Source organism: Gasterosteus aculeatus, chromosome 1, assembly GCF_964276395.1.
Source record: "Gasterosteus aculeatus chromosome 1, fGasAcu3.hap1.1, whole genome shotgun sequence".
In the NCBI taxonomy this organism is placed as follows: Eukaryota; Metazoa; Chordata; class Actinopteri; order Perciformes; family Gasterosteidae; genus Gasterosteus; species Gasterosteus aculeatus.
Genome location: NC_135688.1, coordinates 24,419,798 through 24,444,568, shown reverse-complemented (window position 1 = coordinate 24,444,568; position 24,771 = coordinate 24,419,798). Strand labels below are relative to the sequence as shown.

The 24,771-nt window shown below is 46.2% G+C and overlaps 2 protein-coding genes across 31 annotated transcripts in view; one reads left to right on the top strand and one right to left on the bottom strand.

Moving 5' to 3' along the window:
• Nucleotides 1-2,229: 2,229 nt before the first annotated feature.
• The window catches only part of LOC120825083 (peripheral plasma membrane protein CASK), a 31,993-nt gene continuing 9,451 nt past the window's right edge, over nt 2,230-24,771 (bottom strand). For 3 of the 30 annotated variants that reach the window (XM_078098175.1, XM_078098176.1, XM_078098185.1), the window contains 27 exons: nt 22,611-22,716; nt 22,011-22,088; nt 21,837-21,909; nt 16,995-17,097; nt 16,491-16,665; nt 14,527-14,668; nt 14,187-14,270; nt 13,881-13,980; nt 13,029-13,046; nt 11,280-11,404; nt 11,032-11,109; nt 10,738-10,818; nt 9,457-9,645; nt 9,301-9,379; nt 9,014-9,099; nt 8,778-8,846; nt 8,625-8,693; nt 8,340-8,375; nt 7,795-7,833; nt 7,105-7,301; nt 6,902-7,017; nt 5,808-5,888; nt 5,358-5,438; nt 5,046-5,248; nt 4,861-4,944; nt 4,569-4,595; nt 2,230-4,132 (listed from right to left, as the gene is read on the bottom strand). In XM_078098175.1, the coding sequence (XP_077954301.1) occupies nt 3,956-4,132; nt 4,569-4,595; nt 4,861-4,944; nt 5,046-5,248; nt 5,358-5,438; nt 5,808-5,888; nt 6,902-7,017; nt 7,105-7,301; nt 7,795-7,833; nt 8,340-8,375; nt 8,625-8,693; nt 8,778-8,846; nt 9,014-9,099; nt 9,301-9,379; nt 9,457-9,645; nt 10,738-10,818; nt 11,032-11,109; nt 11,280-11,404; nt 13,029-13,046; nt 13,881-13,980; nt 14,187-14,270; nt 14,527-14,668; nt 16,491-16,665; nt 16,995-17,097; nt 21,837-21,909; nt 22,011-22,088; nt 22,611-22,716 (2,696 nt within the window). In that variant the 3' untranslated portion in view covers nt 2,230-3,955. Of the gene's footprint in view, nt 4,133-4,568; nt 4,596-4,860; nt 4,945-5,045; nt 5,249-5,357; nt 5,439-5,807; nt 5,889-6,901; nt 7,018-7,104; nt 7,302-7,794; nt 7,834-8,339; nt 8,376-8,624; nt 8,694-8,777; nt 8,847-9,013; nt 9,100-9,300; nt 9,380-9,456; nt 9,646-10,737; nt 10,819-11,031; nt 11,110-11,279; nt 11,405-13,028; nt 13,047-13,880; nt 13,981-14,186; nt 14,271-14,526; nt 14,669-16,489; nt 16,666-16,994; nt 17,098-21,836; nt 21,910-22,010; nt 22,089-22,610; nt 22,717-24,771 lie in introns of all 30 variants that reach the window. The other 27 variants (XM_078098179.1, XM_078098182.1, XM_078098189.1 and 24 more) reach the window with 24 other exon arrangements.
• On the top strand, nt 18,408-21,415 carry LOC120825146 (putative G-protein coupled receptor 34). Its single transcript, XM_040186590.2, has 2 exons — nt 18,408-18,672; nt 19,142-21,415. Exon 2 carries the CDS (start codon nt 19,181-19,183, stop codon nt 20,486-20,488), a length of 1,308 nt encoding a protein of 435 aa, XP_040042524.2. The 5' UTR covers nt 18,408-18,672; nt 19,142-19,180; the 3' UTR covers nt 20,489-21,415.

The window sequence follows — 24,771 nt, the reverse complement described above, 5'->3', positions numbered from 1 at the left end:
AGTAGCGTTTTAGCAAATTGCTGATTAAATAATAAATCGTGTGACATACAATTTAGCCACTCGGCGTCCTTAAATAGACTCCGCAACGTTGGTACCGACAGACGCCATGTTGTGGAATATTTCATTGTAACTAGTTCGGGAGAAGAGGATAATTTTGTTTGTTTCTCTCAGATAAACAAAATCTTGATGAATGTTCAACGTTGTAAAAGTCAATTTATTGCTCGCAAGCAGGTCAAATACACCAGCACGTATTACAGTCAAAACGCCGAGCTTTTACACACACATACTAAGGTCATCCGCAGTGGCGCCGAATCCTAACCACTAGACAATATAGGGCGATGGCAGATATAAAACTTGATATATGAAACTAGGTTATGAAACTTGCATCGATACATATTGAACCAGGTTATGACACATACAAAGCAGGTGAAAGTTGAAGCCTTTATGTGGAAGCAAGTTGACTCGCTCTCCTTCCTGCAAATGGAAACTTCTGCTTTTCACATGTTAAACTTGAATAGACAATTTCCCTCTTTTAGCATAAGACCATAACATATTTTACCATTACAGCCGTCCCTTCCTGAGAAAGCCCATGACACAGAATGGCCTAGAAATCTTTCCACCAGCCGCCACTATTACACACTTTCAGACATCCACTGTTGCACCCAACTCATTAGCAGGCTGCTACACGGTGCATGTGTTTGCGTTGTGCTTTAAAGAGAAATTGTTTGGTAATCCCATGTTTGGTTCGTTCTTGCTCCGCCTGTGATATTGTCACACTACGATACTCATCTTTCTCAACATACTTCGTATGATTATCGTTTAATGTTCTATGAAATTTCATAGTATTAACATAATATACTATGCTATTTTACATTTAGTTTGATGGGTTTCCTTGCTCCTCCATTGGCTTGACTTGGAAGCGGCTGAGCAGCAACTGTTGTGCTTCAATGTGGTTCTCCAGGGAGCATCAGGTGTTTTCTGGAAGAAAGAAAAACAAATGTAGACAAATAAGCTCTTAAAATCAGCTGAAATGTCAGTTATTCTTTATTCATGTAGTTTGCAACAAACTTTACAACTTCAGATTATATGATTTGTTACTGTGGATTACCTTGAACTTTTGACTTTAAATATAATTCTACGAATTCTCTGGACATAAAATTGACAGGTCATAGTATGACCTTTTGATAATTAAATGATTACTTTTTTGCATATAGTGCACTTTGACCTCTTTTAACATACTATACTTTGTCTTTGTTCCACTTATCTCCTCGTCTCCTTGCAGCCTTTCCGCTTTACTTTCATATGGTCTTACAATTGATTCATGCTTAGAATTCAGCGGCGTTGGGAAATTCAATTTCCGGTTACATTTTGTTCACTGTCGCACAGCCCTGATTAGTTGGTGACTCACAGCTGGGGGCGTTGCCATGGCGACCGGTTCCGTATCTTCCTGTTGACCGTGTGAAATTGACCACTTCGGTCACGTGTGGAAACAAACCGATAGGGACCCTCGTTCTGTGTGCGACATTTGATTTATTTCGATGGCAGCTGGAAAGGAAGAGACGGGTGAAAATAGGGAAATCTAATATTGCGGCAGCATGGTAAAATAGTTCATCAAACTAAAACGTGACTCGCACTCTGGCTGTGAGCAGTGGAGTTTTTTTTTACTAGACCTTGATATTTCAAAGAGACCTTCATTTCTCAGAAGCGCTGTGGAAATCAGGTAGGACATAAACTGGTAGCGTTGCATGATCCATATACGCTTTTTCACAAATTATTTACTAACAAACTTGAGTCACAAATATATTGAACTTTTCAACCTCAAGGGGTTCAACAGTACAGGTCTGGGATTTAACCAGCTCACCTTTGACAGATTGCAATGAGGGTAAATTGACAGATTGCAATGGGGGTAAATTAACCTAATTGTTACTGCGTCACTTAACGGCCTTTTGGCCATTTGAACCAGGTCTTTTTGCAGGAGGATATTAACCAGTTTTCAACAAATTGTGCCGACGCACAGATGGAGTTATGACCATAGCAAACAATGCAATATTCTACTTTTATGAGGACTGGCATTTTTATATGAAGTGTGTCTGCGGGAGCGTCGGATCATTGAGAAACCAGAGCAGTGAAATCATCTCCATGATATTGCTTAATGTGTTTGTTTGTTTGTGTAAAGCCCTACAAAATAATTGAGAGATAAGAAAAGAGAAAAGAAGACCGACCAGGTGGTTTACTTTAAACACGTAAAAGGAAATATAATTTTTTTTAAAAATGAAATAACAAAAAAAGAACAACATTTCATACAGAAGAGCTGCTTTTGTCATTTGCAGAGGTAATATACACAGGACTTGAAATGATAACACTTTACTTGAAGTGGAGCAACAGCATCCACACCACACAGTGGAGAATATTGACTTAAAAAATAATAATGAAGTTTCATCTTTTGTCCGAGACCCTTCACCTGATGTGCTTACTTACCGAGTCACTGGAGGTGGGGAAGCGTCGTCTCACTTCTGGTAAAGCATAAAGAGGTTATGTCACATACTGAGCTTCTTTTAAGGGTTAATAAACACTGGCTCTTGGTTATTCACTCGTATGACGTACGCACCATTGAAACATTTACACACAAAATTTAGTTATTTTCTCTCCCTCAAACAAGAATACCTTTATATTGTTAAAGACAACAGTTAACAGTTCCAAGATGGTGGCTCGATGACTGGCTTCATCGCCACGTACCCGAGCCCCTCCCCTTCCACGCATATTCTTATGAACACTTTAATTTGTTAATTTGAACAAGCATGGCTCACTATTTCAGTGTGGGCAAAGAAGAGACCGGTGGTGGCGGTCTGCCTGGCAGACACCGGGGGTGTGCATAGGTGTTACAGACTTCTTCCCCGAGGCTCTGATAAGGCAGTTCATTTATTATTTTTTCCCGTCAGGCTTTTTGTTTGTTTTTCGTCCTCCAGTTCAGTCAGCGGGGGGGGGGGTTTGGTGGTTACAGCGAGCGCTTTGTGATCGATACTCCGGGTCCATCGGCCACTGGTTGGCATCTCGTGTACGGAGGGAGAGGGGTGGAGACGGCCAGAGAGATGAATTGTAGACCGCGAGGCGACGCGTCCTCTTCATTGTACATTTTGTGCAAACTGAGGTGTAAACAAAGACCATCGGAGGCTTGGAGGGGAAGCATGGTACAATAGGCCGCGTGGAGGGAAGCAGTGTGCCCCTTCAACGAACTGATAGGCACAGAGGGCCAAATAAACTCCAAAGGGCTGAGGGGGGGTGGGGGGGGGAGAAACTGCCAAGTTTCCTGTGCTTTCTGCTTGGCTCACCAGGCCACCGGCGCTGAGGGAGTCACTTGTTGCCACTATAGCAGCTTCTACTGTGCTTTAAAGTTCGGCGTGTAGGTCACAGGGGCCGAGGAGACTAGGGGGGCGGGTGTTTGAGAGGAGGACACAAGATTACCACGAGAAGTGCCTTTAAAAAGGTTAACACACACACACACGGACACACTCATACAGGCACACGCACGTAAGACTGCTTTATCGTCATGCTCGCTATTGCCTTTCCAATATTACCAACCATCCATCGATTACAAAAGAAAAGTACAAAATATCTACCACACTGCCCCTCCACCCCCCACGCTTCAGCTAGGACAAACATTTTCCCTTGTCTTTTATCATTTATATATATATATGTATATATGTACACAACAATGTGCCTTTGAGGCTGTTGAGAAAAGGGGGCGGGGCAGCATGAAGTCTCTGTAGTGAGTCATTGGTTCCTCCATTCCTCTTTTTCAACGACAGGAATGTGTGACGTGGATGAGACGTGGGACTTGGTGGGCCAGAGGGGGGGAGAGGGGGGTGGGGGGTGTAAGACTCAGGTTTAGTGTCCGTGTTGGATCAGCGATGGATCGTCCAGAGCGATGATGAGTGAGGCGCCGTCGGGGTGCGTGTCAGTAGACCCAGGAGACGGGGACCCACTGAGAGGTGGTGGACACCAGGTCGACGGCCTCCTCCAGCAGTCGGATGGTGTCGTCGATCTCGTTGTTGATGATGGTCTGGTCAAAGTAGTGGGCGTAGGTCCCCTGCAGCATCTCGGATTCCTTCTGGAGCCGCTGGAGAGAGTCATCCTGGGGGTGTGATGGAGAAATAGGAATGGCGGGGGGGTTAGCGACTGGGCTTCAAGGCCATCTGTGGTCTACTTCCATTGGTTCAGGAATTAACGTGTATTTGGTATCAGCCTATAGTGTATTTACTTTATGGACTAATATTTCACCTGAAATTTATGCAAAATTTAAATTTATGCAAAAAAACGGGAAAAAAACAACAACATTGATCTATTCCCCCAAAATTGCTCACAATACACAGTGGAGGAAAAAGGAAATGGAGTAGAAGGGTTGGTTTATACTGTTGTAGAAACACCCCATTAAGAGGATTATTAGAAGGATTAGAGGATTTAGAGGAAATCAAGAAGAATGACAGTTGATACGGACAGACAACTACTAGAGCTGCACAAACACATTCTACAATATCCAAACAAGCCGCGCTCACAGAACCAATACTCACAGACAGTCTCTTGCACCACTTTGGAATCTTGAGTGCAGATGAATAGAGGCGTGCAAATGAAAATACAGACATGCTTAAAGCTACAGGACACGTGCAGCGCAAGAGATGGAGCAAAGCAAAAAGGCACGATGGCAACAGATAATCAAGGCGGTTTAGAGACAGCGTAAGTTCGGAAGGGGTTCTTATTAATTGTATTCAGTTATTGGGCAGAATGAGAGTAAGATTATGTGCAGATACGGTCAACTTGGACCACTACTGTGGCAGAGCAGGTCGGAACGTATTTGTGGAGTACCTCGGTCATGCCCGGGGTGACGGTGGGAGCTGCGATGAAGACGACGTAGGGAGCAAAATCCGCTGTCCTGAGGATCTTTAGTGCCTGGCGAGAGACCGAGAGAGAGTTTTATTTTGAAGTTCTTTCAACCCAACTGCCCTTTTATGACGCTGATCAGGTGTTTGGCGGCGCGGCCCTTTTGTTACCTGCGGTTCCACATCCAGGATGGAGATCATGCCCTGCGTGTGGATCTGCCTGATCGTCTCCAGCCTGGTTCCGTACATGGCGTCCTCGTGGCTGCCGTACTCCAGGTAGTCGTTGTTGCTTATGTCCTGCATCATCTGGTCGTGAGACACAAAGTAGTAGTTCTTTCCGTTCTCCTCGTCCTTCTTCGGCGGCCGAGTCGTGTCTGTGCAGAGGGGACGGATGGAGCAGGGACGAAAGAAGAGGTGAGGACACGGAGTCACTGGGTTTCTGGGTGGGTAACTGATGTAGTTGGTGTGCGTGTCTGTCCTTACGGGGGATGGGGTAGGCGAAGCGGTCAGGATGTTTGGTGATAAGCGTGTTCTTGATGTGCCTCCGTCCAACTCCATGTGCACCTGAAGGAAAGGACACAGCAGGAACCAATGAATTCAACAGATTTAGTTGCTAGAGATCCAGTGACCCGCCACATTCCTTTTTGGTGACATGTTTTATGACATTTATATAGCATACTATGACGTTTTTAGGACCCTTTCAGGTTATATTCTCAATGGCATGGCGTTGTATTGCATACTTCTCAGTCTCGTGCTACTTCATTACTTTTTAATATTATGACATTCTCATGAAAAGCCAAATTGTGCACATATTCCATTTTATTTATTTATTAATCACATGATATGATGTGACTTGTGTTTTCTTTTTTAAACCAAATACATCTAAAATGAATCATCTCTCTCTGCCTAAAACAAATAAAACTGCTAACTTACCGAGCAAGACCAGCGTTCTCCTTTTGAATGATGGCACTCGGACCACCTCCTCATACGTCACCAGATCTAGTTGGTCGAACACTGCAGAGCAGAGCAGTAGCATTAGCTTAGCGTCAGCTGTACAGCAGCTAACATGCGGTCTGGCGTTACGTAACAAACTCTTTCGGTGAACCCGAGTTGGCTGACATTCAGGCAGACACCAGTTTATTAGGTACATCTATGGAAACAGAATAGCAATAGATTCAATAGATCATAGTGCTGATTTCTACTTTTTTTTTAACAACAGACTGTTGGTTTTAACTGGATGTACCTCATAAACTGGCAACATACTCAACAAAAGTGTGAATACAAACATCTGTGAAAAAGAAAATCTAATAGAGAATCACAGGGCACACAAGCAATGCTAATAAGATTAACATTAATTACAATGTTTTGACAGCAAGGCTTTCGAAAGTGGAAAGCAGACCTGATGACGTTCAAAGCACCACAGGAAACATTAATTACTTCTAATAAGAAAAAGAAAGAAAAGAAAAAAAGAACCAAGCCGAGCATCTAAAAGGCCGAGCTGCATCGCGTCATCTTTGCTAACAACAACCCAAACAAAGCAGCCGTCACTCAAAAAGGTCAAGGAGACAAGGACGAGGTTTAACAGCAGAAAGAGGAGGAAGAAAATCACAGAGGCTGGACGCCAGCTGTCTGGGGTTACTTACATGCAGCCATGTCATTGGGTAAGAGACAGCATGAAATATGGACAAAGGGTTGGAGCGGAAGGGTTAATAAAAAAGACACCACAAAGGACAATTGAACAAAAAAACCTCATCAAAAGCTGTTAATTACAACGTTGTTAGTAGCTGAAAAATTAGGTCAAATGGAGACAGCGGCAGGAGAAGGTCAGTCAGAAGGGAAACGCTACAGACGTGCAGAGGTTACACAAAGTGAACAAAAGCAACATCGGCATTATGTGCCACACATCAGTCTGAAAGCGCTTCCTTTTGCGGCAGCGCGAGTCAGAACGAGCACGTCTCCCTCACGTCGTACCGCCTGCGCTCTAAAACGAGGTCAGTGCAGCCGCGCTGCGATGCGTGTCGGCTTACCCGCGTTGTGCTTGGCCAGGTACTTGTCTTTGTATTGTTTCTTCTTCTTGCCAAACCAGGTACAGCTGGCCTGCTGCTCCTGTTTGGTCTTCTCCATCGCTATACACGCCACGCGCCTGAAGGGGGGAGGGGGAGAACACACGTGCGCCGGTAAATGCATATAGGAACTTTACATTTTTGCAGCAGCCAAAAAGAAGCCTCACCACTCCTGCAGCTCAGGTGAGGGGATGAGGCCCGCTGTGGCGTTCTTGGTGTTCTCCAGCTTTCCCTGCCACCAGTTGTGGTCGTCCTTGGAGATGATCTGAATGATGTCGCCCACCTGGAAGCGAATGCCCGCCTCCTTACATGGGATGAGCTCGTCCTTCGCCGGGTCATACTCGAACTGAGCGCGAACGTAAATCTGTAAAAAAAAAAAAAAAGGTTGGGGACAGAGAGGCGACAGTCGGGGGACGCGGTGTCACAGAGAACAGCCATGTGATCACAGGGGAATATATACGGGGAAGAACGTGATTGGCCAAGCTGCTGCCCATACAAAAGGAGACTGCCTGCCCGATTGGTTAGTCAGAAATGCTGCGCCGGCGCTCGTCATTAAAAGACGAAAATACAGTAAAAGGAAAAAATAAATAAACAAATCAAAAGCTGGTCAGCCGAAGCGGGAAAAGGCACAAACAGTTAAGGCAGATGGGTCTTTTCCCAATCGACAGCTTAAGCACATACATCCACATATATTTCTGTCACCCCTTTACGTCCACTCACGAACAAGATATGAAGGCGGAGCCTTGGTAGCTTGCATGGGAGCTAGACACCACTACGATGAGGAACCGAGCTTTTGGGATGGAGGTGGGAGGAGCTGGGATCTACTTCTATGAAGGGTCCACTTAGAGACAGCTTACCTTGATGGACAATTTGTCCTTGATGGCAGGTCTGGAGATCTAAGGGGTTGAGAGCATCACACACACACACACACACACACATATATCATGCAGTAGAAAATGTTTGGGGGAGGGGCATAAAACACAGGAGGTGTGATAGGGGACCCACAAATGGACGCATCTTATATATTAAAAAAATGCAACTCTGCATTTTATAAATGTGTGTGGGCGACCTCGGAGCATCATAAACGCCATGAACAGACAAAAATGACAGAAATCAAATACATTTAAGAGAAAATGATCTACGCGCCAGTCAACTTTCCATCACTCGTGTGCTCAACTGTGAAGGGAACCGTTCCAATGTTCAGGGTGGGCCGAAGCAGAGTAAAGATGTGACAGAGCAAAACATAGGAACTTACAGATAGATATGAAGGGAATAGTAGACTGCAGGAGCGCTTATGAGTGCAAACTGCGATAGTTTGTCATTCCGAGTCGCAGATTGAAAGCAAAGGGAGGAGCACACCATGGAATGAACAGGAGGGGTGGAAAGGATGAGCAAACCTCACCTGGCGGCCTTTGGGCTGGATCGTCGCGGGCAGGTCCTATTCGGGGAGAGAAGACGTTTTTGTGTAAGCATTTAATTTGATTTTTAACAAACACAAGAAAGAAAATGAAAACATAGAATCGGCTGAAGATGCTTTTGTGCTCCTTGTTGAAAATGAGCCTGATTGGAATCCAACATGCAGGGCTTTAAATGATCTGAACCGCGACTCCTGACACACAAGTTGAAACAAGGAATGAGTTTTATATTTCATGCATTCTCTGTAAAATAAAGAGAAGCAGAAACACACCAGGATGGAGCTTGTCACGCTGGCGTGGCCATTTGCAGGAGACTGTCGGGACGCGTCCGGTGACTCTTTCTGAAACACAAAATGCTAAATGATTAATTCCCCTGCAAAAATGCAAAAAACGACATGCAGGTGTGCGCGTTTTGGAGTCCGTACGTCACAGGATCCGGACTGGGACCGGTAACTGGGCACAATCTTGAAGGTGATGCTACCTCTCATTTCTCTCTGTGTGGACAAAGGCACAAACACAGTTATTGAACTGGTCCCCATAGCAACTTCGCCCGTCGGATGCTTTTAGAATAGCGTTTTAGGTTAAAAAAAAAAAAAAAGCCGCCTGCAAACTTCAATTGTAAAAACAAGACGAGGAGACGAATCTGATTTGTGTGACTCACCAGCATCTTTTGGAGCTGTTCTACCGTCTGGTTGGCAACGCTGATGCCATTAATCTCCCGGATCTCATCTCCGACATGCAGAGTCCCTGACGCGGGCAGAAATAAGGATTTAATAAAAAGGCAACAAATGAGGCTCTTTGGTGCCGACTCCAGAGCAGCCCAACACATTCCATTGTCATTTAAATTACCAGGAGTCCAACAGGAGCAACCACTACCTGCATCTCTGATGAATATCACTGAGATTGACAAAACGTGCGGCCGAACGGGCCCATTAACAAGTGTCACACCTTGTCGGTGTATCATTCCACCGTGCATGATCCGGGCCACGATACAGTGGTTCAGTTCGTTCATCTTCAGAGTGATGCCCTGGAAGAGACAAGCGGGTCAGAGGAATAACTGACAACAGACAGCAGAGAGTCACAACACTCGAGACGTCCACACACCATGGGCTCATCGGTGTTCTTCTGAAACTGGACCAGGCGCACCCTGGTGACGTTCTCCAGGTCCATGTCTCCGTTGGTGCTGTCCGGGGAGTCTCCGTTCAGGTACGGGGAGGTGGGCGGGGGGGTCACCCGCAGCGCGTCGTCGCTGTAGACCTCGTGGGCGACCACATCGTGGGTCTGCAGCAGAGCCTGGGAGCGAAGGCGCAGAGGCTCGTTAAAGTTTGCACACAACGGCGCACGGTCCCGTTGACCCCGGAGGTGAAACCAGGTGCCGCGCTCTAAACGCCTGGCACGTAGCTGCTGCTGCTGATGATGTGGTTGTGTTTGAGTGGTTAGCACCAACAGCGAGCACGTTACTGACACTGTGTTTTTACAAAGAGACATTTTACTGCGCTGCCAAACGATCACATCTGCTCACCAGAGCAACGTGATGAGGCACGAGAGCTGAAACAGCTGCCACCAAAAGCTTTTTACTTATGGTTTGACGTTACAAACCAAGAGACTGCGTACTGTAGATGATTTTCATACACTAAACAGGGAAAAGTTTTATAAGAAGAGGAACGAATGTTCCTGTTTCTCCCATGCGCTGCCTTGCCAAAGCCCTTCACACCCGTTAAGCTATCAGTTAAATGTCTGCGGCAGCATGAAAAACCCAGCCGCTCAGGCCAGGAGAGCAAGACGGGGCTAATTGGATTGAACCGAACCTAAAGGCCGGACTGTGACAGCTCCAGTAAGTGTCAGACCGAATCAGCGGGGGGGGGGGGGGAAACGCCCTCTGCATCGAAACAGCCGGCAGCACCGTCCTACATAGAGCTCCTGTGTAGCTTTGACAGCGACAACCAATCGAAAGAACACCACTTACATACAGTGGGAGCCTCGACATCCACTGAAACACCAACAAAAACAAGCTCCTTCAAGGAAGTGTGTACCTTTACATGAAAATCCACCACTAATTCCTTCTGCCTCCGTTCTCCCTTTCCATGCCCGAACAGATCTTCCGGGTCGGTTTCCCACTACGCACTACGAAGCTGAGACTGAGGTGTGGACGGCCGTGGCAGGAGTTGCTGAAGCTCTCCCCTGCCACTGTGATGCTCCCCGCTCTGCTCTTCTTTCCACGTGTCCCTCCCCCGAGCTCAGGTGCTAAGCAGCTTTGCGGCAGAGGGAGTTACGTGGATTCTGACACAGAAGGCTATAATCCCACACACCAACAAGCATGTGCTACGTGGACGGCATGAAAAATAAATTCAGCAAAATGTTTGGTGCGTTTCTGTAAAATCCCACCATGAAGTGTGGCTGTGTGAGGATCCGCCTGAGCTCTTTGGCCTCCATGTTCTCTGGGTAACAGGAGAGGGTTTCCAGTACCTGGGGAACATTAAGAAGCCACATTATTAACACCTGAAATGTGTCACAGCGGTCTTTTACGGTCACTCCTCCTGTCTAAGACGCGAGTGTGAAGTTTATATTTAGAATGGAATTCGGTTTAAGGTGATTAAACACTAATGAAGACATAGTTAGGAATATTATATTCCATCCCCCAAAATAATTGCTCTTTTAATGAGTTCATTAGTTCCTCACCTCTTTGGCTCTCTGCACTCCATCGCTCGGAGGGTTCCTGATCTGAGGGGAGGACCTGGTGTTGATTTTGTCATAAAGCTGAAAAGACAAACGACTACACTGTGAGAACGATTTGACCTCATGAAAGGTAAAAGAGCCAACCAATGCCAAGCTCCCAGGATCGTACAAATAGTGTTCTGTTGACTTGCAGCGACGCCTACTGGGCGCTTTTGGTATTACGGGAGGAAGAAGTCATGATCTTTACTCACATCTAGCAGGGTGTGGAGGTGCTGGTCCTGGAAGACACTGTGGAGAAAGTCCATGTCTTTCTCACTGCAGTCTGTCAACGCGTGAATCTCCTCTAGACTGTCCAAAACCTGTGAAACTGCCCCTGCACACGCACACGCACACACACACACGCACACATATATATAGACGTTATACACACAAATGTAGACTGTATCACAAGCACACAGAACAGATACACCAGTAAACCAGGCCTTCCCAAGAAACATTCAACAATACGTAAAATGCAAACACTAAACATGACAGACACGTATCCACAAACACAAACAGGCAACAAAGAAAAAAGAACAAACTAAAAAAATAAATAAAAAAAAAAGACAAAAAAGACAAGCAATAGGTGACGACAGAAAAACACAGGCAAACACTCAGAACTATTTAACCCCAAGTACCTGCTGCAACGCCCACACATGCAGCAAAACCAGAGAAACAGCAATACATGGCATCAATAAAAACAGCAGAGGAATCACTTCAAAAGGTCAGTGTGAGTGACGGGTCAGAGGTAGAACGCCCAAGACAAATGCAGATTATAAATATGTATGACTGGGTGAAAAATCTAATTTCTTGAATAGTCATTTCAGGCCACACAAATGGCACTTGTACTGTATAAAATTGAATTCTAAAAATGAATGTGCGCCTACGTACTAAACAAGCAGATGAGAATGTGGCGCGTGTGGATGATACGGACACACTTGAACCCATGAGCTGATCTTCTACTCACCACGGCGCTAATGAGCGAAATGAGGGATGAGGTGTTACACCACAAGGTTGACTTCTAACTCTTACCAACGGTTTCATAAAAATGTCACACATGTTGCAATTAGAGATTGTCGAGTAGTCTGTTCTTTTATCAGCCATACAAGGCCTGAAATAACCGATGAAAGGCCATTTTGGACAAATAATTCACATTTACTGGGGTAATAAGGACACTTAGATTCCGCTATTACTGTGAGGCATGAATGAGCAGCAAAGGGGAAAACCTAATTTAACTTTTTAATAACTTGTTTACACGCTTCATAATACTTGGAGAGAATATAATTCAGCCATGTCCAGATCAATAACTGTTGGTGGATCACTAAAAGCCTATTATTAGATGTGCATTCTACTCAAAAAAGCTAAACAAAATTGTACTGGAAATGACTACTCCTTTGAAAAAATATGGTTTTCTCAGACAAATTCAGTCACAATTCAATACAATCGGCATACTGGACGCTCCTTGTGTGGTCAACTGTCACTTTTCACCTTTTGTTTTTATTGTTTTTACCATCCCAACCTTTATTGTCACTTACTCCGCATGATGCACAGTGGGGGTTTCTCCCCTCTTTATGGACGGTATGTGTTCTAATGTTCTACACCTAGAAACCCTGGAGAAACACTGCTCACTAAAAAGGTTGCAGCGCTCAAAAATGAAGTGTGGCCTTACAGGTGACTGAAGCACCCATTAACATCCCTTTGTGAAAAACACAGCAATCCTGACCCTGAAAATCCTATTGTCAGACAGAACATGTTTGTAAATCTGTCTTTACAGAGCTTTCTGTCATTTAAATAATGAATTTGCATGTGTCGTATTGCCAAAAATAATTTGGATTAGCAGCACACTCAAACTACAATGGCTTTCCTAAAGCGAAGGGAGACACACACACGCAACTAAAAGCGAGTGAGGATGAAATGGTATCACACACAAGCATTTGATGGGTGGGGAGAGGGATACGTACTTTCAGCAGCTAGCAGTCCTACAGAAACAAAACAGCAGAAAGAAACAACACCAAAAAGACAGAGAGGCTGCGATTAGAGGGTCGTTCTGCCACTATGTCGAGTTTAACTCCTTACAATGACAGAATAAAAGACACAAGGCAGATAGGAGAGTCACAGAGCAGGTGGTGCGAGGAGGACTGAGGGCAGGGAGAAAAAAGGAGGCAGATGGGGGGGGGGGGGAGATAGGAAATCAGCAAAACGCAGCCAAATCTATGAATAATCTGCCAAGCTGCTGCAAGCATCTACTGTAGTACATCAATCTGTAACCCGCAGCGTGTCTGGAGATCTGCCGCCAGGAAGCATGGCTGCTGCAGCCGGCCTCAGAAATAAGGACACATCAAAAAGCATATCGTGCTGCCGCGGCTGCACATGAACCGGGCGGAGCTGAGCTCACCGCGCAACGACGTGTTACACTGCTCGTATTCTAAGTTTTACGACGACGACACAAGGGGTTTGTGTGTGCCGATCCCAGCTCGGCACACACAAACGCGAGGAAGCGAAAGTCTGCGGCTGAGACGGGGAAGCGAGGGCATTGGGCAACATCTGTCTTCATCCAAACGGGGAAGTTCTCCGCAGACAGCTGGAGCTACATTAAGACCACGAGAATAGAAACTGCCCTAGAGTGGTTTGGCGTTTGACCTCCCATGACACATCGCTGGATGTGAATATGTTGGGAGACCCAACTCTTATTTGAATGAACCTTGTCACTTTTGTGACATCACTTTTTGTGACATCATTAATTCAGGGTGTGAATACCTACCATCACATTTGTGAAGAACCAAACATGAAAAGTGCTCCGTTGTGTGATTTACCTGAGGAGGTGGGGTCTTCTGAGAAGTCGTGTAGCTCCTCTGGGGGGTCACCATAGTAAGAGTTAAACTTATGGCTGGAAACCGCTGCCAGCACTGCGCCCTGGGATACAAACAGCAGATTACACGGCTGTTACGTAAAGCCTCAACAGGCTTTTTGTGCCTTCTGAAGACAGGCCTGTTGTAAAACATTGGACGAGAAATGAATCTGGGTCATCAGAAGCAGCTGCGCTCTGCGGAGCAGGTGCCACTTCCTCTTATCTCAGATACAATATTTTGAGCGGAGGCGAAGATTGATGCGGTGCTGACCTTCAGCTTCCTCCTGGCATTGAATTTCCTCAGCTGCTCCACCGTTTCAGGCAGGTGGATCTTGTAGGCGTACCTGTCCCTCTCCTACACTCACACACCAAGACACACACACACATTTTTGACGAGGAGTGGATGTGAAAGCAGAGCTGTGGTTGCAAGCGGAAGGAAGTGTTCTCGTGGCAGCACCAGTCAGACCAGTAAGGTTAAAGATCAAACACTCACTGTTTTATATGTTACCACAAAACTTGAGAAAACTAACTTTCTCTAATGCGAACTCCTTAACTGTAGTGAAACCATCCCTAGCAGCTGCGTGTGTGTGTGTGTGTGTGCGTGAGCTCGCCTTCAGCCAGGGGTGGTTGAGGGCCTCGTAGACGGTGATCCTCTCAGCCGGGTCCAGCATCAGCATGCGTCTCACCAGGTCCTTGGCGCTCTCAGAGATGTGGGCCCACTGGCGGGGGTTCATCTGGACAAGAACACACACCCAAACACGCAGACACACACCAGAGGACACTTTGAAACGCATGTGTAAACAGTGGGAACCACGAATAACGGGTCGACGATGAAGGTGTGTGTGTGAGAGCTCCGTAGGTCAAAGGTTTCAGACAATGTAACAGGTCAAAGACAGTCTCCTTCAAATCCACATCTTTCCGAATCCACTTGCGAGGTGCAAGGTTAAAGACTAAGGTTAAGTATCTCTCTTCAACCCAAACCATTTTCTAGCTGCTCCAGAGAAGTCGGGCTCCCCCAGTCTCCACTTCTGGCCCAAGCAGCTCACCAAGAAGGAAAACTTCTTATACAACTAGTTAAACGAGGCTCGAGGAAACAGAAACGCATCAACGCACAGTGATGCCATGTTAGATTAACATGTGTCTTTCTGTTTTTGTTTGATGTTTACTGTATTGTTTAAGAACTGCGTGACGTGACAAGGTTAACCGCTATCGTGCCTCACTGTTCCGGATAAGATCTGCTTTGCTTGGAGCCTTTCCTTCTTTCTTTGATTTCTAGTATACTAACTAATACACCGGTCCCTCCACACATATAGAGTCACCTACAGACAGAGGAACACACGTGGTGTACAAACAGCCTGCTAGCAGCACCTCAGCCATGTGGCCGGTAGCTTAGCATCCAGCTAGCTCCCTGCCTGAGCTCTCCCCTCCTTATCGAACGCATGTTTGTTGTTTAGATATTAGGATACTGTATAATAGCTGTTGATTTCAAATGGTATTGATTCGATTTGTATTGTTGGAAGTTAATAAACTTCTACTTTAAGGAGCAGTTTTCTGTGTTCTTTGTGCATATATAAATAAGATGGCCAGTGTACGAACTCAAACCTCCAATTCCTTGCTCTTAATGAGTGAATATCAATTATGAGACCTATAGTTTGGTTATTAGTCCATTTTTAGGGTGTTGCCCTGTTATTTATTTATTTTGTGAATTATCTTAAGAGATTATTAATAGTTCTATTGATGTCAGTGATTTAATTTCACAACAGCTATTAACAAAGACATTACCCCTACATCGTGCCCAATAACTGGTGCCCACATCCATCACCCTATAGCTAAAGCACGCGCGGTCGACAAATATGTTCCGCTTCATTATTTCAGCGTTGCCGTGCCAATCTGCATGACGACGTGTTCTATTCCTATGAATTCATATGCTAGTACATTTTCCGACATGACTCGAGTCTTCAGTGGGAAAACAAATCGTAAAAGATACTCATTTACATGGGAATTGCTTATGGGTGAAGAGGCGGTTCCATGCCGCTACATGCCGTTCTGAGAAAGGAACCTGCCACTTTTTGATCCAGTTGCTTGTGCCAGATAGTCTGCTGAGAGAATGTAGATCCTTCCCACCACCCACCCCCCATCAGCGCCCGACATTTATTATTGTCAAACCAAGATGCCGTGTTAGTAGAGCTCCTGATCTAAATTTTCAGAGTAGAATCCGTGAATTTAGCGGCAGCTGGTTAGGCAGCAGCTTGATGGAAGATACCCTGATGCAATCAATCAAGCTGCCTGCAGTGACGGCATCTGCCGTGGGTTAGTGCGCCAAGCAGGAAATTCCTACTCGCAGTCGAGGAAACAAGAGAATTTTAAGAGGCCGATTGGATCATCCATCACCTCGCGCTAGAACAACTGGCACTTGCGATAGCATTGAAGGACAAACGGCGAGGCAAATTAATTCGATAATTAGCACGAAACGAGTCACGTCTGCTAGGCGGGACGTCGCCGAAGCGCGTTTGCCTTTCACGTTGCGCGTGGGCGCTGAGAGACAGCGAGGGCGCCGCGTAAATCAGCTCCTACCTTGTATTTCCCCTTGATGATGGCCTCGAACAAGCGCTCCTTGGTGCCATAGAAAGGAAGGCAGCCAGAGAGGAGGATGAAGAGGATGACTCCACATCCCCACACATCCACCGGCTTGCCGTACGGCTCCCTCTTGACCACCTCGGGGGCCATGAAGTGGGGCGTGCCGACTCGGCCTGCAGACAGAAGACCGAGAGCGCGTCTTAAGGGTGATTAGCTGCTAGGAGTTTTAAGTAATCCTGGGAAAAAAAAAAGGAAACTCTGAGGATACAACTTCTAGGAAACAAGGATGTTGGGCTCCAACTGAAAAACTCATTGGGATTCATGTGTTAAAGAAAACGCCTTCACACCTACAAACCAAAAGTCCTGAGAGATTCAAGTTGCGATGACAGAAATAACTGCTTAGGCCCGGAGAGAAAGGCAGGTACATGTGTATGCAAATGTAAGGGAGGGGATTCCAGTCCTTGGAGGTGTAAAAGGAACAAAAAAAGGGATCCCACTGTACCTCCAGCTACCAAACCAGACTCCCCCAGCTGTATTGCCACACCAAAGCCCCCCAGCTTGACTGGAGCGGAGTTCTCCTTTGAGGCCAACAGCACACAATGAGGCTGCAGAGAGAAAGAAGAGAACAGTTAGTGTACGTACAACTCAAAAGAGACAACGCACACGGGCTAAACCATAACCCTTAAAAAAATATGGCAACGCTAACGGTGCACTGCTCTTTCTGTGCAACAGTGCAAGATTGTAGAAGTCAAGACAACACGCACCAACTCCGACCACAGCTTAATTATGCCAGGAACAGCGTCACAGCAGAAGCGTCACAACCTTTGATGTTATTTCCAACAAATGGTGCAAGATGAATGAAAATGCCCTGTTTTTTTCCATTGAAGTAAAATTGACATTTTGAAATTCGATTAAATTCCATTGGGGGGGGGGGGAATGAACTCAGTTAAGAATGCTTACAGTGAGAAAAGATACACAGGAAACTCATTTCATTCGTTATCTAGTTGGTAAATCATGACTCTGCTGCACTGTACCCGTTTCATTATGCATTTGTCATTTGTCATTTAATGTGGTCAATGATGAGTCAGGAGTAAACGAGCCCAGAACGCCCGGTCACATCGGTGGCTCGTGTGAACTACGGAGCTTGACGTGAGTGTGCACTTCCTTAGTTTAGCGGTCTCAGTTTAGCCCGCAGGCTGAATCAGCTTCATAGACTTAAGGTCTAGGTTCAAGACGCACTTGGAGATCAAGACTAGTTTAACAGCTTTGACCGTGACACACACACACACACACACACACACACACACACAGTGAAAACAATAAAAGGACAATGACATTGGCCACGTCAAAAGCATTGCGACCAAACAAAATACCCCAGACCCAGTTACAGCTACTTAATCAGTTGCATACGTTTTCATACCAAAGGAGCTTTATATAGTTGTAAAAGCTCCTTTTTGTTTATGCACATAAACATTTTATGTAGTCTTGATTTGGGTGTTTACAATGGTCATTTACATTTGAAAGGATTTTAAATCTAGTTCATTAAATTAAAATTTCCCAACAACAAAAATTGTGGCCAATGAAATTGCTGAGTGGCTAATAAACTACTAGCCACAGTGACGAGTGAGCAAAATGTTAATGTCAAGCTGAAATATTGTTCCCACACCAGGCCTAATTAAACACTTTGTCTCCAAATATTTTTGGACTCATAATTGGTGTTAATAAACTGGCATCAGTCTTTTGCATGCAAAACCTCTTAACATGTAACGTTAAAGAAGGGAAAATATCACACATATATACTATAGATTAATGTAGGTCACTGATCTGTGGACAATATCACCAATATTACCGAGAAAAGCAACATGACAAACACAACAGTGCAGTGGGCTCACTTCCTGTCTTCACATTTTTTCTCACTTCCCGTAACGGAGAGAGAGAGAGAGACTCTTCACCTCGTAAAGTGAGAGAGGACGGCGAGAAAGGACGCATACAGGATTTATGACTCACTCAAAGAGGTAACAGTGAAAGGTGGCCATCGCATCGAGAATTGCTACGGACTCTTGGCAAGTTCTTGACTCGATTCAGTTGGATGGAGACCAAAAAGAACACCTCTGGATCGCCGTGAAACCAGCGCTTAAGCCAGAAGCTGTGCTGGATTCTCTGTGCGAGGCGCGTTGATGGTGAGTGATTGGCCTTCATTTTAAGATGCACGGGTTGCAGTGTGCATTGTAGGTGTTATTGTAATATACTAGAAATGGGAATTAACAAGTTGAATAGGCAGGAAAATTTCACTTAGTCGCGAGTCTAACTTTCATTTGTAGAAAAAAAAAAATCTATGAGCACCGGGAAGAAGAATCGTTGTTCAGAATTAGTACTTTTCCCAGAATATTCAATAACCTGCTGGGCTCCTCTTTCATGTTGGTGTCTTTTACTAGACCTTACATCAACATCATTTTCCATTTGACATTTGAGTATTACATCTGTGACCTTTAGAACTACAACTTGCATATGACTCAACGATCTGTGCATTACTCATAAAATACATAAATGCAGGTTAACAGTCAGAATCAACCGCCTCCCGTCCTTAATGTCCGCTGTTACAAATCAAATTTTTAAATGTTTTTTTTTTTTTTAATTCTCTCTCCAAAGCCAATAGAACAACCCTGACATCGACACAGCTCAGCCACCATGGCCACATTCTCCACTTCCTTCCCTTTCACTCTTTCCACATCCGCCTCGACCAACTCCTCGCTTCCCATCTCGACGGCATCCCTCCCGGTTGCCATGCCGTCCTCCCACCCGTCCACCTCCGAGACGCCGTGCTCGTTTGACGACCACGCCCTCCGTCTGCCGCTGGCCGTCCTCTACTCGCTGTTCTTCCTCTTTGGCCTAGCGGGGAACCTCTTCGCCCTGTGGGTCTTCCTTTTCTTACACCCGAGCCGCAACTCCGTGCGGGTGTTCCTCATCAACTGTGCCGTGGCCGACCTGGTCCTCCTGGCGTGTCTGCCCTTCAGAGTTTTCTACCACCTCAACAGCAACAACTGGATCCTGGGATCTGTGGCCTGCAAGGTGGTGGGGAACCTGTTCTACATGAACATGTACGTCAGCATTACGCTGCTGGGCTTCATCAGCTTGGACCGATACGTGCGGCTGAAGGGGAAAGGCCGAGCCAAGAAAGGCAGGAGCCTGACGCTGTGGGGGCGCAGCCGGGAGTGGAGCTGGGTGGTGTGCGGGGTTTTGTGGGGTGTGGCGCTGGTGGGGCTGGTGGCCATGGCGTCCACGGTGGAGGACGAGAAGTTCACCGGCAAATGCTTCCAATTCAAGCAGCGGAGCAGCAAAGCCAAAGGGAAGGCCTACTTCAACGGCCTCCTGGTGCTGTTCTTCTGGCTCGTCTTCGCCATGCTGGTGGTGTCCTACGGCAAGATCGCGTCTCTGCTGCTGAGGGTGTCGCGGGACAAGCCGGACTTTCCCAACGCACAGAGGTACGGGCGCACCGCCAGGAAGTCCTTCTTCGTCCTCTTCCTGTTCACCGTCTGTTTCGGGCCCTACCACGCCTTTCGCCCCGTCTACATCCTCTCCCAGCTCAGCGACGCGGCGTCCTGTGACTACTTGCAAATGGTGGACCGCACCAACGAGGTGATGCTGCTGCTCTCCGCCTTCAACAGCTGCCTGGACCCAGTCATGTACTTCCTGTTGTCCGGCTCGGTGCGCAAGGCGGCCCTCCGAGCGCTCGGCCACCGGCTCGGCCACCGGCTCGGCCACCGGCTGCCCTTCCTGAACGACCCGACGTGGAACAGCTCGACGTTGGAGTCCAGGCGAGGCTCCGCGCTGGTGGCTTTTCCTCACCGTGGCTCCCACACCCCCTCGGCCACTCCCAGGACAAGCATCTGCGCCATCAACTCCACGCTCCGCTGCACCGGACTGACCACGCTTTCACCGAACCGGCTAGCAGTGATGGACCCCAAATTATATAGGTTGGAAATTAATACAAACTAAATGTTTGTCTTACTACTGGGCTATTCTTACTGCCTTGTGTGGGAATAACTGGTCCATGTTCTAGTTCAGGGCTTACTCGCCAACATGATCTCTCGCTGGTTCGCTGCAGCACAGAGCCTCTGCGCTGCGTGTGAAATCCTCCCGTATTATTCATATCGGTTTCTGAGACTATGCATTTGGTGCCGCTATTTCTTCTTTAAGTGGTTTACTGTGTTTAAGTCATTTCAACTTCCCCTACCTCCGATTATCAGTTGTGATGTGTAACCTTACATTTTGAATTTTAAATAATTTAGCCACTATGTATGGTTAAGTGTAAATGGAATATGATGCAATCTGCCTCTGAGCCTGTGCGTGTGTCCTCGTCCTTCTTATTGGTCCTTTAAAGTGACGTAAATGGAATTTATTGAAACCTATTGAAATTTAGGGGTATTTGTTGTTTTTTTGTTTGTCCTGATTCATAATTAATATGACAGCATGTTATAGTTGCCCCTTTGTTTGGTGTGTGTTCACACTGCAACATTGAACAGCAGACTAAATGTTGTAAACAACCATTTTAATGCAGCTACAAATATACCTTTTCTTTTTATGTGTGGGGGTTTGGCGGTGTGGGGGTGCATGAACCCAGTTGGAATGTAAAAGGAGTGCGTGGCCTAAAAGGTTTGGGAACCGCTGTTCTAGTTCAATGCTCGAGTGACAGGTTGACAGCACTGTTATGTTTGGGTGGAGGGGGGGGGGGGGGTGCTTCAGTGACAGCAGCTTTTTTTAAGAATGCATGTTCTATGTACTGTGTGTATGTGTGCATGCGTGCTTCCCATCTGAAAGAGAGAAGTAGAATGTGTGCAGTTGTTTTAATGGATCAAGTGATCGATGAATTATCTAAAAAACACATATGGCTTCTTTCAAAATAAAAAGGCCATTTTGAGTATCCGTAATAGTCTCTATGGGATTTATTAAAAGATAAAACAATCTGCCGCTCCCGAAGTTAAATCAAAGTTAGCAGTATGTGCATTTTCACGCATGTATAACCCGGACACACACAGCTCCGCTGGCAGCGAGGCCGTGCTCGTCCCTTCGGGGGGCTCTGCTGTCAAATAACAGCGGTGGAGGCCGGCTCCATCTGGTGTGGTCGTGTGTGTGTCGCCTGCGTTAGAGGGCTAATCCTGTTGGAATCACTGGTTGATGTTAATCTGACCATAAGAACTCTAACAAAGGACTGACCTTGCCTGCTCGACACAACCCCAGCATGACGCACTGGTTTGCAGACCGGGGAGGCTCCCATGACAACAACGGTTCATGCAAACAGGGTTTTTAGAATCTCAGTGAGGGACACACAAGAGAGAGAGCTCACCTTCACGTCGCGATGAATCACATTGTTGTCATGGCAGTAGCGGAGAGCCTCCAAAATCTGCCTCATGTAGTGACTGGGTGAGCAGAATCACATCAAGGGGAAAGCGATCGTTTATTTCAGGCTTTATTCTTATTATATATGCTCTAACCATAGTCCCCAGACGGTGTGTCCTACCTGGCCACCGCTTCGCTGTACACAAACCCGGCGTCGGCTCTCTTCACGATTTCAAAACACAGGTCGGCTCCATCCATGCTGAGAGGAGTGAGAGGAGGTGGGAATTAGGTCTGATTGTGCATAAGAGGTCACTTAAGGGCAGATAAAGTAGCGCCAATTCAAATAGTGTTTAAAAAAAAAAAATGTCTACATCCACATTACACTGTCACAGGCTCCAACATGCATGTATTTTTGAGTCGCTTTCAGGGGGATCCGTGAGATATAGATTCACAACATAAAAGCCATCAAGAAAGGAAGCAGGTATAATCATTAAGTTAATAATCATTTGGGCAATTTCTGAACACTTTTTTTGGGTACCTCATTTTATTATTATTATATTAACATTTTCAACTATAGAGTGAATACCAAGTGAGCGGGTTGGTAACGTGTGAAATGATGAGGCGCATCCTGCTGGTTAAAGAGTCTGTGGCTTGTTGTACTTTAAAAAAAAACGTAAATGCATTTTGTGGCTGACTAGCAGCTGTGGGGGAGTGTTTTCTCACTTAAGATCAGACACAAGATGCAAATCTGAAAACCCTGAAATGGTGCAATGTGACTTACAATTCAAAGACCATGTAGAGCATTCCATCGGAGCTGTACGTCTCCAGCAGCTCCACGATGTGAGGGTGTTTCAGCATGTGGCAGATACTGGCCTCTCGCTTCAGATCTGGCAGAGGGAAATTAGAAAAGGTACGATGAGACAGCGAGAAAACCCAGAACAACTCTGTCAAACAGGAGCTGGCAGGCTGAAGAATTCAAACCTACAAACTTTATTGTTTTCTCAACAATTCATCTTTTGCTTTTCTCATGGATCACATTTCACAGAGAGCTTCCTGTGCTGACTCAATTGTGGCAGATGTACTTTCAGTGTTAAATGTCTGAAACTGCTTGTAAAAAGACATTTGACATTATCAAACCACGTACTTTATGGCACTGAGGAACCGATACGCTTTTGAATAGAGGTATTAACAGCTTTAAAAAGGTGATGCTGTGGCACGAAAATATTGTTATAGTGGGTATAGTGAGAGCCGTGTGCAACCGGTCCCATAACTACAGTCCAAGCAGAATCAGATCAAAATGATATCTGTATTCTTAATTAGTGCCGTTGCTGAAAAGGTGCGAAGCGCTATGATGAGAATGTACCAAGCTAATTTAAACCAAACGTCACTTGGAAACATCAGACGGCCTTCGGGTGCGAAAGCTCCCTGATGTTCGTTAGCAGAAGAAAAAAAAAAAGAAAAGAAAAGAAAGACAGGCGGCTGCTGTGCCGAGACGCTCCTTTGGTGACTCGCTAAACCCTCTTCTGTCCCCGGAGGACGAGCAGAGGAGATGAAAAGCAGGGAGGATATGCTCGGCAGGCCACTCGCTCGACAGCCACCAGGGGGAGCAACACTTCATTCCATTTACAGGGGTTCCATTGTGTGTGTGTGGCGACCACAGACTTGAGGTGAGCCTTCACACGGCGGACAAAGCAGCGGCGGGCCAGCTGACGAGCTGACCATCCGGCAGACGGGCAAAGTGACACCAGATGCGGCTTCACCGGGAAAAATTCTCATTTTTGGATTGCATGTATAATTGCACATCTGGTCTCGCGCTCATCAACGCCTCGCATCATCGGCCATATCGCGCCATAATTACAGTGACGGCTGTGGCGTTCCTCGTCCTTTGACTTAAGGAAAACACCTCACCGCTCCTTCCTTATGCAAATAGAAAGGACCAACGACTGGCGAGGCGAGCGGCTCAGCCGTTCGGGGGGAGGAAGGCCGACAGATATAATGTGGGGTTGTTGAGCTCCTCGCTCAATAAAAACCTCATTTACACTCTCCAGTCGCCGTCTGCAAGACGGCTTTGTGTGTCCGCGTCATTATACAACACAGAGGAATAACGCAGAGTCCCCCCACCACAGAGGACCCATTCTACTGTCCCCCTTCCCTTTCATTATCCCTCTCCCCGCTGCGACCCGTCCTCAGACCCGTCCCATTGAGTGTCCATTCTTGAGCGCAACAATGGCGCCCAGTGTCCCGCACGGGAGCCCGAGGGAGGCCTGGAAGCGTCTGAATGAGAGCGGTACCATTCGCCGGGCGCCGCTCCAATCAGATTCTCACGCAGAGGATCTGGGGGCTGGAATGCGGGGCGAGGGAAGCGGTGTTAAATCTTCTCAACCCACGACAGGTGCACATCTGGCTGGTGAGGCAGAAATACTGGCGCCGGTGTTAACTTAGGTTCGGTTGATGGACTGTGGTTATAATATATTAAAGAATTGTAAACCCATGTGTTGATTGGAAGTGTACACTTATTCAATTTCACTAATCCAAACAGTACCAGTTTTTTCTTTTGATTATTACGGCCCAACTAATAAAGTTAATAATACCATTAATCATTTGTCCGTCCACCTCTCACACACACACACACACACACACACACACACACACACACACACACACACACACACACACACACACACACACACACACACACACACACACACACACACACACACACACACACACACACACACACACACACACACACACACGAATATGAATGCTTGTTACCTTGTAGCAGTTCTGCCTCTTTTTCACTCACATTCATGCTGACACAGATCCGTTCCTATTAAGACTATATAGTATGAGGTGCACACCACTTCTCCACCTTGACGCATCGACTCCATTAATTTAATATTTTGCTTGTGACTCTTTTTGAAATGTCAGAAATAAGGGTC